Consider the following 12,828-nt stretch of genomic DNA (forward strand, 5'->3'; position numbering starts at 1 on the left):
TTTTAGACTGGAATCATCAGATCCACAATTCAAAAAACTAAACTACTAACTAAACTAAACTAAAAAATTTTTTTTTATTACATAATAATTGATTCCGAGGGTGTTAAATGAATTTAAGAGAAGTGTTTTGTGTCTTTTGTTGCTTTTCCTTGACTACTTAGTAGAAACTTGAAACCATCTTAAACTATTTGTAAGTTTTCTCTGCCGCAAAACGTGGTTTGGAGTGAGCGCTGGTGATTGGCGCTTGTTTCGTTTACAAGACAAGAGGTTATAATTCCCCCTCTGAACAGCGCTACATCTGGAGGCTACAGTGAGTCGCTATCAGAAAGTGACGAGATGGCCCGGGGCTCGCTGGTTAGCGTGCTAACTTCAGTAGAAGAAAAAACGTGATTGAGACCACAGGTAACGCTAGTGCTGTTTTCCACCGCCGGAGACAGCTCTTGGCGAGTAAAGGAATGAAGTTTGATGCTGAATTGGCGATGTTTCTTCTAGACTGGTAAGTAAACAGCTGTTAACGCTAACGCTAGCTTTGTAGCCATAGCAAAACTTACAAATAGCTCCTATAAGACATGTTTTCTAATTCACGTGTGTCTGACAGCCTTTTTTCCTTTCCTTTTTCAATTTATAAAATTTGAAAACTTGCAAAAACAATGAGGAATTTTAGAGAAAATTGTGAAGACACTGTGGAGTCTGTTATTTTGTGCGAAGTCTCTACCTTCCTCTATGTTGCTACCAGAGCAGATGGGATGGACATTCCACAGGGTTTGCATGAAGGAAGCATCCACCTGGATATTGCCATTGGAGATGGATAAGTGCTGCAGTACACAAGGAGAGATTGCATGCACCATTTATTTATTTGTGTACATTCATACAAGTGACATTACATGGACTTGGCTTTCAAAAACTGTTACCAGGCAAAAATGGATTATTAAAAAGGATTTTATAAGAAATTTTACCTGCATTGTTTTACTTTTGATTAGTAAAGTTGTTGATTGAATAAAAGGATTTACCACCATGAACCTGATAAGACTGTACAATAAGACTATATTAATCATGTTTGTGAGCTGAATCTCTTGACAATAACGTAACAGCTAAATCTAAGTTAAGTTTCTATGGACAGATCGACAGAGTTGATTCAACATGAAAAGCGACTAAAGTTTGAAACAACCTGTGATCACTGATCCAGCAGAGAACTCAAGTTTATCATTGAGAGTTGAGGGAACCATAAAATTGACTGACAGATGCCTTGAGAGTTTAGGGATTCATACCATCTGGGGGGCTGTTATGCTGTGCGTGTGTGTGTGCGCATCGGTGTGTTTTCCCCACAGTGTTTGTGTGTCAAATTCTGTCCAAAAAAGAAACCAAACAAATTTCGGGGCAGCTGTGTCCTGATCATCCTCCTTCCCCAGAGTCCCTCTGCAACCCTTAGGTGCTGCCTGTCCCCATATACCACTGTGAGGGTGACAGCAGACTACCAGATTGACATTGGTAACTGTAAGGCACTAGTGGTCATCTGGCTGTGCCCCTCCCGCCATCACAGGGTGAACACCGCCTGGTTGCTGACTCCAACTTCATGAATCACATGGAACATGTTTCCTGGGGTTTACATAGGGCAGTACTATGATGCTAAAGCTCAGAGGGCTGAATGGTCTAATAGTAAAAAAAAAAGCCAATTGCTGAGAAGGTCAGCTCAGACGTGTAATAGGTACATAATTATTATGATGTGGGAAAGTGACGAGCATGATAACCGGAGAAACTGGCACTGGCAGCAGTCTAAAGGAATCATAATCCAAACCAGACATTTCCAGTGCAGATCAATTTTTTTTTAATGTTACTGTTCGCAGTCTCATAGTCACCCAGAAGGAAAAAGTTGTTGCTTTTGACGTTAAGACTCCTGCAGGAGAGAGGTCATAGGGAGAGTGCAGTATGTGCTAACAGGATTTGGATAATCTGAAATTTTGTCACATCAGGCGAAGCAGAGTTGATGCTCTTCTAGTAAGACCTCTACATTATGCAAACACATGCCCACACACACAGACACACACACTAGCTGCAGCGTCAAGGATCAAATGGCAAACAATACACTTACAAGGTATCGCTCTGAGGACACACTGACGAGGATGAGGTCATCACCGATGCGCACTTTCTCTCCTTCCGATCTCTGTTTGGAGGCAGGGTGGATGGTCCACCAACAGGCCTCACCTAATGGCACACAGAAACACATAGGCGCACACATGCCGCCTCCATCTTTTAGTCTAAACACACTGATTGTGATAACACCCCACTGTCACTGTCCAAATGTCCTCTGTAATTACTAATAATGTAAAACGGCCAGAGCCGGCTGAAATGCACCATGGCAGCAATGCTTTCAAGACATATTGAGGTGACTGCTCATCCACTGCAAGGCATGAAATAAATAACATTGCTAATAAGAAGTGGATTCAGGTATCGGGACACCCAACAAGACTATCAAATGAGCTGCAGAGATGTAATCAGCACTGACAAAAGAAGCACACTGTATGTCTACAGTGCTCCACAGGGAATATTAACTGAGACGCTGGAAAGACACACAGCGAAATTCTATCGTGAACAAATAAGGAGCAGGGAGAGAGATAAAGAGAGAGAGAGAGAGAGACAGAGTGAAAGACGCAGACGGAGAGACAAAGTAACAAAGACGGAGACGGACAAAAAAAGAGACAGAGGCGGCAAGAGTGAAAGAGAAGAAAGAGGACGATAAAAGCAAACTGTACCAGAGGTTCTCTTTTACCTGTTGAGTCCTCCTGCAGGCCGACATCAAAGGACAGCTTATCTGTCTGTGACCTTGATGTCTTCAAACAGGCCAGGTACTGTGGTCAACACACACATCAAACCACATGAGACAGAGATGTCACACACACACACACACACACGCACAGGCACACACACACTCACATGCTGCTGCTCATGTGACTTAAATTACTAATGATATTTAAATCCAGCTACTGTGATACTCGTGATACTTTTTTATGATGATGACATTGATGTGTGGAATCTCTTACCATAGAGCTGAAGGAATGCCGCAGGAGGATGGCGTGTCCGTACAGAAGAGTCTTGTGTCCGCCGCTCTGCGCTGCCTAGAGAGATCATTTGCATGTGCAAAAACACACAGACACACACACACACACACACACACACACACACACACACAGACACACACACACACACACAGACACACACACACACAAATACGTATTTATATGTCAGCTCAGGCTCCTGACAGAACCGCCCCAGTGGTCTCCCTCCAACTGCTTCAAGCTACACCCAACCTCTGGCACTGAATGTTGACCTCAGCGAGGACCTCCTCGCCGACGGATGATGACCTCAAGCTGGGGGCACATATCTCCTGGGGAGGGTTTGAGACCCCATCTCGCCAATGAAGACATGCAATCTGACTTGCCACAGGAGATGGTGTTTCTGGCTCCTGTATCCCTGAGCAAAACAGGATACGGGGTCATCTTTCCAGCACTCCGACTACAGGAATGTGGGAAGGATGCACAACTACTGTCAGTCTCCGATGCAATGTGAAACATTAGCAGGGAATGACTCCACCGCTTATGGGGTTGGGTTAAGATGCAGGAGGGGATTAAATGATATCTCTACTGGTAGAGATGCAAAGGGAATAAAGGGGGAAGTTTTTGTTGTTTTTCTTCGGCAAGCAACTCCAATGTTACTCACCTTCCTTATGAGCCTCTAGGAAGCATTAAGGTAAGAAAGAGTGTCATTATTCAGAAAGAACTATTGTTCTCCTGAGCCTCTCTGCCTGCCACTACTTTATTGTAATCTTTGGTACAAATTATTAAACTCCTAAGGGCACACATGATTGTCAAAAAGTCATTTTTTGACAGGGATAAAGGAAAACAAGCTGACGACCATTTTTTTTTTAAGGCATTTCATAAAGCAACACTACTGGCACAAGATCCAGAAATAATACCTGAAACAATGCAACAAACAGCCAAGCTTAACCATAAAAATGTCACATGAAACTGAAACCACAGGCACAGCAGGACACTAATGATACGTATCTGTAGATTTTTACAAAATTATAGTCATATATCTTCTTAGAGATACATGAATCATGGCAGTGTTTCAAGAGAACATCCCACCATGCACAGCCTTTCTTTCATTCTGTCTCTCTTTTCTCTCTCTCTCTCTCTCTCTCTATCCCCCTCTTGATTGGCTACTGGGACAATGGCCCGGCCTGTGATTTGATGCAGTTGTGTCGTGCAGACTGCAGCATCGGCTTCCAGGCTTCTTCTGTGCTGCTGGCTACCGCTATATGCTGGCTGAGGTACTGAGCTTAATGCGGCGAGGCACATCCAGCTGCAATCACCACAACCAATAAACCGAAGTCTCCCGCTCACTTCCTTATCCTGTGGCTGGGCAGTGTGTTGTACAGATGGCTCATATCGGGGAGAAAAAGAATCTTCTACATGCGGAGACACATTGCAGCAAAAAATTCAATACACCTTGAGCTGTACTGTAAACAGTATTACCCTTGGCTCATTGAACCATAAAGGAAAAGACTTGGATCAAACAGGCATCAGAGAAGAAACAGGCTAAGAGCTGTATCTCTGGTCCGGCTGTTGACCGCAAGTGACTTCTTCATAACAATTTAAAGACGTGACATTTAAGCAGGATGCAGCCTCCTGGTGTGTGAGGCCCTGCAGCAGATGACATGAGTATGTGGCCACAGTGTTGTGGTTTCTCTCAGTGACAGTGGCAAGCTATAAGAAAAAGAGGCGGCAGTGACAGGAGAGAAACACGAGCACTGCCCGGTGGGGGTCATCGGAGCAGCTCTGTCTCTTTGATTGACTCATTTGACCAATAACCCCCGAATCAAACGGGTCAGCGCATTTTGGATGAGACGGCGACAAATTTGCACAGAGCAGACGATATGGATATTGAGCTAAATAGGGATTGGCATTTACACTAGTTGTTAGTGTGGTGTCTCTACAGGTCCCTCTCTGTGTATCTGTGCCTTCCGGCTAAAACAGCCTGGACTACCGATTTGCTCCAGCCACTGTCTATTGATAAGCCCATCTGTTCAAAGACGTATTGATCTCAGAGACTCAGCCGGGACATATTCAACCTCCATTTCCCCTTTAATGGTGCTTCCTCCAGTGACATTTCAGTGCAGGCGAAGAATGATGAATAGGTAGACAATATCGAAAACAGATAAACGTGAGTGGTGAGAATGCACTGAAGTAACACAGTTAAAATGGCCAATCCGAGCCATCTTAAAGTGTCTGGGGTATTTGCTGCAAAGGCAGAAAAGGACTGAAAGGTTAAGAAAAAAAGTATGTGATATGAGTAAATCTTCCAATGATACAAAGTAGGAAACCCAACAATATTAAAAGTGCAACCACAATCACATTTGCGGGTTTTTTTTTTATTGATGTAAATAGTTCTTTTTCTCTCGGCCGCTGGAGAGGCATGTCTGTGTTTGATTGACAGCAGCTGGCAGGCTGAGCTTTGGCAGGGGAACCCAAGACAGAGTAAACAAACCTGCGCTGTAGCTCATAAGTCATGGGTAGACAGTGTGTTGTTAGGTGGCACTGAAGAGTAAGGGCCGTACAAATGTCTAAACGGACCAATGAAACGACCAAGGATGTGAACCTGAAGTGCTTTTTTTTTTTTCAACCACCACCTCCCTGCAACAAAATCCAGCCAGCGATTATGTTGGTGTCCTCAGTGTAACTGGGAAAACAATTCAGTAATATGTACATGTAATTTCTAGGGGAAAAAAAGGGTGGACAGAGCAGATTTGTACGCTGCAGTAGAAAAAAAACATCACGGCCATTAATTTCATTTGGATTTTAAATGTGATGTTCTGGCCTTAAAGAAGTGCTGATGCAAGAGGGACGAGGCTGTACTAACAGTTAAATATGTCCATTTGAGCTTTAATTTAGCGTTTAATATTTTGATCACCCCTTTTCTTTGCTGCGGCTCAGAATTCCCTGCCTGCTAACTCCCCGCAACGGCAGTGGAACCAATGGTCTTGACTTCCGTCTTTCTGCTGCACAGATAGTCTGCTGTGGCCACAAAGCTCCAGCTCTGACACATCCATTTATCTCCAACGTCAAGTCAATGAATATGATCCTGAGCAATTGAGGATTTATGGAAATTTTCACCATCATTATCCATGTGGCATTAAAGGGTGAACTGGCTAAAGCGGGAGTCATGCTGGGAGATTTTTTTTTTTGTACTAAATCAGAAAATCATGATCAATTTCATTGCTTCACTGCAGAAATCTTGGTCTCAGCTGTTTGCATCATCTCTATGCATCTTATAGCATATCCTACGTGGGGGGTTGCACAAAACAAATGATGCTGCAATGAACATCCATCTGAATCCCCCGAGGACAAGACTAATGTTAATCTGACGCTAATCCACCATTGGTGCCGCTCTAGTTCTCCAGCGGTGGAAGGTGAGTTGTGCGAGAGCTGATGTTTGTGGGAAACCTTATTGGGAAGTCTATACCAAACTCTATTTGCCTCTGTCGGCTCAGACACAATCTACTCACACGAGTGTTCACAATAAATCCACACGATCATCCGTTATTTCAAAGCGCGGGCTCTGGTGTTTGCATAAAATCACGATTTCTAACACTTTCCCGATGTAAAGACAAATGTCGGATGGTGATGTGTTATAGGAGACATAGAGGGCCAATGAGGGGAGAACAGGAGAACTAACTGAGGAGAGGTATTGTGACTAATCTACTGCGTCATGCATTAGGGATGAGTGGGGGAATGGTATGAGGGATGAACATACCCATCGATCCGGGCCGCGTGTCTATCATGCGGAAGATGGAGATTATACACAGAAAATAGAAGATAAAGATGGGAGAGTTACACATCTGTCACAGCAATGAGAAAGAGTAGGAAACACACTTGCAAGAAGACAATTGAAACAACATCAGGAGCAGAGAATACAGAGATGAATGAGTGTTGATTACAAACTCCGCCACATAGTATTGATTACATATTCAGATTCCCTGCACCGGACACTCCTCTTCAGTTTTATTATATTAGAGTGTTCTTTAAAAAAAAAAAAAAAAAGCCAAATCTACTGGCAGCTAGTCTCTTTGCTGGTGGAGTTTACAGAGGCAAATATGTTGCTAAATGATGCTGATTTCCTTCCAGGCTTGGTGTTAATCAAATGGGCAAAAGTGCCCGCTGCGCTTGAGGAACGGCTGCATTAATGCCAGAGTATCCCCTTCATCCTCATTGATATTCATGGGGGCTTGGACCTTTCTGCAACTGGGGTCCCCAGGCCACTGTAACTGGCCTATTTTTCCAATTAATCTCTTTATAGTGACTGAACAATACACAATAAACTCTTTTACAACCTCCTCTTTTGAATCTCTAAACACAGTGGAGACATAAAGTACATGACTCAGGGATAGCTTATGAAGAGTTGTATGGCTTGTGTATCTCTCTTGTGTGTTAGTGTGTGTGTGTGTCTGTTAGTATTGGTGTGTACCATCACTCACCCCTTCACTGTTCTGTCCGCTCTTAGCCAGCATCTCCTGCAGGGCCCGTACCGACAGAGACTGCTCCAGCACAAAGGTGCAGATGCACAGGTCTGGAGGAACATACTGCAACAACACAAAAGTGGGTCTCGGGTTAAAAATCAACACAGCCGAAAGTTCTCACAAAGGAGTTTCTAAGGCTACTTTTATTTACTTTATGTACAGTATTCCTCTGTGTTTTCATTGTAATAGCTTCAAGCTGTCTTCTCAGGCTAAACCAGAAGCTGAGGCTACAGAAGACGAGATCAGAACACAAGTACTTTCTCTCTCAGCGGGCGAGATTCCACAAAAAAATTCTTCTCCTTCTCCTTTAACTCACAAGATTCTGTACACAATTTGTATTAATTTAACAATTATGTAACCAATACATTAAGTCCAAGAAAAGTGTAGTTTATCCATTTCCTGATAGCAAAAATCTTTGAAACTGTCATCTCACGCTGTCCTTCAGGCAACCAAAATGCAAAATAACCTAGTGTAGCTTTAAAGGGATGTTGCTACCATATCTGTTACCTGTAAGGTAAACAGGAAGCTACAGCCAGCCTTTCAGCTAAGCTTAGCGTTAACATTGGAAGCAGGGGGACACAGCTAGGTTGGCATAACACATACTATGTCGCTTGTTTAATCTGCAACAAAGTCCAAAAACAACATTTTGTTGGTTTATGGGGCACTATATGCCTGGGTGCACAGAGCCAGGCTGGATGATTCACCCTTTTTCCAGCCGCTAAGCTAAAATAAGCTAAGCTCACCACACAAGAGTGGTATCTTCTCATTTGGCTTTTGGTGAGAAAGGGAATATACATAAATAATTATAGCCTATATATAAATAATACAAGACTGACTGGATCTGGTATATGGTCTTGCTGTGCAAAGAATACAGAGTGAATACATGTGAAGCACCATCTACAGTGCAGTATCTGCTGCAGAGCATTGAAATGCTGAAGTCAAATGATGTCTGAATCAAAACTCCCAGACTACCATCATGACAGGAGGTGCCTCACAAAACATCCCCAACCTGCACTGATCCACTATGTCTCTTCCCTTAGCAAAGCTCCATCAGTGTAAAGATCAGCACAGTAACTTGTCCATGGACATTTTGATTTAATGGCTTAAGAACTTTTTGCTATATGAGCAAAAATGTCCACATATAGCCAGAAAAATGAAAACTCCTCCCTAAATCTACAGGGATATTCTGATTATAGATGCTGAATCAAAAATTCTGTGCTGACCGCTGCATTTTTAACTACACTTGAACCAAGTGTGTCTTAATCGAGCAGGCGATATTCATTAAAAGGTACTTTATAAACAGATTAAGTGCTCTCAGGTCAGTCTGCGCTCAGATAAGCCATGTCCTGGGAAGAATGCACTTAGAAAGACGAAGAAGATGCCAAATTGCATCCCAAACCAGGGCAGTGATGGAGAGGACAAAAGAGAATAAGGGAAGTTCACTGACAGAATGAGGGAATCAGGGACTGTGGGGTACAGCTATAAGATAAATGATATCAACCTAAACACCTGCCCTGGCCTCCTTACTGAGTATCTCAACTTCTCCCTAACTGGATCATTCACACTGCTAAATCTAACCTCATTTGCAAATTTCACACAACAAGGTTTCAGTTTGAAGGAACAACAGATTCACATTTAATACACGAATACTATAATTAAAATGAAGATGGCAACACATGCCAGTGTGTTGAAATCTAACGACCCTGTTCCCAGATAGTCTCATTGGCACTGCTGACTACAGACACACTCCCAGATGTCACAATCGCTTAATTTAGACCTCAACTTGAGTGACTTGTCTTATTTTGAGAGATTGTATGAATTTATATGAACCCTAAACCTCTCCCAAATTCATGCTTTTGTAGTCCAAAAAAAAAAAGACACTCCCACAAATGCACTTACAGAAGTAGTTTGACATTTTGGAGATGAATTTTCGCTTCATATTTGCTTTCTTGCCAAGAGTTAAATGAGAGTTAAATTTGGTTTTCTGGCTGCACTCAGGTATTTTCAGGTAATGTCATCTGTTTCAAGCTAAGCTAAGCTTAATGTGCCCTGCCTAGCTTCACATTAATGGACTGATATGAGAGTGGTATTGACCATCTCACCTAAATCTAGGCAAGAATCAAATTATTTACCAAAATGTGAAACTATTCACACTTGTACATCCTTGTCTCTCAGTATGTATAACCTAGCAGTGTCACTGCAGAGAAATCATAGTAAAAGTCTCTGGTGGGAAGCAATCCACCCCCGCCAGCCCTCATCTCTCTGGGTGACTAACGGCTGACCTTTGCTCTCTCCAGGCGCAGGATTGTAACATTTGGTGGGGAGGGGAGCTGCCTTGACTAAGCAGGGAAGTGAAATGAAGGTCCAGAAGAGCTGGAGGGGATGATGAGTGTCCAGCCCTGTCAGGATGTCCACTCACAAGGCAGAGCAGGGAGACAGCTTTACAACAGCTTGTCCATGCCCTGACGATCGGTTTATGACCAATCGTGTGTTGAGGGAGAGAGCGTAGCTCGATTATGGGCAAAGATAGATCACGTCTTTATTTCTGTCTCCAGAGACAGGGTCAAAAAGGGTTAAAGCCGACCGCCCCGAGAAGGTGACCTCATACTGCAGTTCCTTTTCAGCTTAATTAGAAGAGCGGCTAAAACAGTTACCTGAAGAGATGAAGAAAGGAACTAAAACAAACAATTTGCAAATATCAATTGGCTACTGCTAGTTTCTTGATTCCACACACTGTACACACAACAGTGTGTGCCATTATCGCATGTGGGCATCTACCCTCCAGTGGTCATAATATTGAGTCGCTGACAGGCCAGAGTTGCTGGTCGTATATCACAATCAACCAGCTTCTCACAGGCTGATTGATGTTGCCATTTAAACTGTGCACACTTTAAATCAACCTCATCCTGTAGTCCTGGCTCTGTGCCCCATTACTAGTCTAGTTCACCAAGGTAAGGAGGCATCCTGTTCAGTTGTCCGGGCCCACTTCTAAATTGCCATCTTGGGTTTTCTCAGGCTCTCTGTCAGTGATCCCAAAGGTGGGGTGATGCCTTTTCATAAAAACACCAGGCAATGAAGACAAAGTGCCAGATCGGGAGAACATCCATCACACCTGTCAGGTATAATTACCATCCAATATGGGGTGAAAGCCTCACCTCCCTCTTTGCACCCCCCTCCCCTTCCCTCCTCCACCACAGACACACATACAGTACTGTTTGTGAGAGCAGTCGGAGGGCAGGAGGGGGAAGCTGAAAGGGGAGAAAGCCAGGAATGAACAGATCTTTGCTCACATGCACAAACAACTTCTGATGTACAACATTCGCTCTTACTCTTTGAGCCTCCTCATGTTGCCCTTTTGTCCCTGAAAAGCGTCTTTTTATACACAGTGCACCTGCCTGGTGTTCTATCTTGAGATGGTTATGATTCTCTCCTACAGCCAATCATTATTCAGACAATTGTGCCTAATAGCTTGATCACTTGCCGCAGAAACAAAGGTTGAGGATGTGCTTCAGAATCTGGATAAGTTGCTCAAAAATGCATTAGAGAGGCAGCCCACTGATTACAATGTAAAACAATTAAATTAAAGTCATTAGAACTTCGCACTTATTTGCAAAAACCAGCAAATGGTGTCCACTGCTACGACAGTGCTGCTCAGATGCAATAAAGCTGTAGGCAATTACAGTCAACGACAGCACTGTTTATGAAACAATCCATCAAGCGCGTGTAGGGGCGTGATTTGAGGGAATTATCATCTGACGGCGGGCCCGCTGAGTTGTGCCTGAACCCTCGGAAGAGAAACTCATCAAGGAGACCGAGGTGGATGTGAGCAGTTGTTCCTGTTTTTATGACGTGCTGAGCCGCCTTTCTGTGCGTCTCCGCTTGGCTTCACTGATCGTTGGCTGGACCTAAGCAAGGATGAACTGAATGGATGTTTGGTTTCCATGGAGCTCTCGCCCCGCGTGAATGCACCCTTTCATCCGCTTCATTTTCCCGCAAACTGCTTCATGTGACATTTGTTGGGTATATTAGTGTCTGAATGTGCGTGTGTGAAAATAAAAGTTGATGATATAACTGCAGTGAAAACAAACTCCCATCAAATGAAGCAGATGATTTTTCATCAAGGATCTGAGCAGATACATCCCACCGCCGACAACATGCGTTTCTGTGTTGAGCTGAATGTTTTTTGTGTTTGTTTTTTTTTTTTTTTTCAGATCAGAGAGAATCAAACAGCGCAACAGTGGAGTCAGTGTGCCTACCTTCGCCTCAGATGTGGGCTCCAGGTAACACAGCCGGTTCCCCAGACCCTCAGCAGCCAGGCAGAACTTGCGATTCTCCTTCTGGATGCAGGCCACGCACTGGAGCACCACTTCATCATCCTGTCAAGACAAAACAGACTTCAGCCTTTGTGTCTGTGCATGCTTGAGTGCAGACACCCGTGAGTGTGCGCGTCAATGTCCTGAGAGAACCTCAATTCACCCACACGCTCACGCCCATCCAAGTACTACTTCAAATACCATCATTATACCACTGAAGAAACCGCTGTGTGGTCCCTACAGCAGCGTCGCTCCCACTTTTTTTAAATAAGGTATTTTCAAAATAAGAGAAAAGGAACTGCAACCACAAATGAAGAGATGTGTAAATTGCTACATAAGTTATACATGTTTTAAATCTAGGAGTCTTTGGTATAACTGCACCGATGATCAGCTTCTTCATTTTAAACATTTTAAATAATGTAGTTTAAAATGTTTAAAGTGACACTGAATCCTGAGAAGATGAAAATCTCCCATATATCTAAATATCACATGTAATATACCATTCTGTACTCAAACGTCAGGTACACCACAAAGAGTTAATTCTAATAACTAACATACACTTGCCTTCCTACACAAGTTATCCTCTTTTCTCTGCCTCTGCCCAGCTAATTGGGGGGGGGGGGATTACACACTAAATGCGACATCAAACGGAAAGTACCCATGGCTGATCCTCTAGGCTGTTTACTCTTTATATGGTACAAAATGAGGTTGAGGCAATTGATTGAAGTATTTCACGTTTTAAAAGGGAAATAATGGTGTAAGTAAATGAATACGTTTATGTATGTAAAAGAGAGGAATTACATGGCTTTGATGCTGCATTAGTAAACGTGTGAGATTGTATCTGCATATATTTGATCATGTTATATGCATTGTATTTCAGGACGTATTTATCTTAAGAACTGTCTTGTTGGATGTCTGGCATCCAAGCTCGCTAAGTAAATG

General features: G+C 43.2%; 1 protein-coding gene across 1 annotated transcript in view; it reads right to left on the reverse strand.

Moving 5' to 3' along the window:
* The window catches only part of LOC111225977 (ryanodine receptor 3-like), an 81,317-nt gene extending 69,250 nt beyond the window's left edge, over window positions 1–12,067 (reverse strand). Inside the window, exons 1-7 of the mRNA XM_022751046.1 lie at window positions 12,050–12,067; window positions 11,830–11,949; window positions 7,532–7,636; window positions 3,039–3,113; window positions 2,768–2,846; window positions 2,090–2,202; window positions 716–815 (exon numbers count right to left, since the gene is read on the reverse strand). Of these exons, the coding sequence (XP_022606767.1) occupies window positions 716–815; window positions 2,090–2,202; window positions 2,768–2,846; window positions 3,039–3,113; window positions 7,532–7,636; window positions 11,830–11,949; window positions 12,050–12,067 (610 nt within the window). The remainder of the gene's footprint in view (window positions 1–715; window positions 816–2,089; window positions 2,203–2,767; window positions 2,847–3,038; window positions 3,114–7,531; window positions 7,637–11,829; window positions 11,950–12,049) is intronic.
* Window positions 12,068–12,828: the final 761 nt, after the last annotated feature.

The sequence above is a fragment of the Seriola dumerili genome, unplaced genomic scaffold (assembly GCF_002260705.1).
Source record: "Seriola dumerili isolate Sdu_G_001 unplaced genomic scaffold, Sdu_1.0 BDQW01000149.1, whole genome shotgun sequence".
Taxonomy (NCBI): domain Eukaryota; kingdom Metazoa; phylum Chordata; class Actinopteri; order Carangiformes; family Carangidae; genus Seriola; species Seriola dumerili.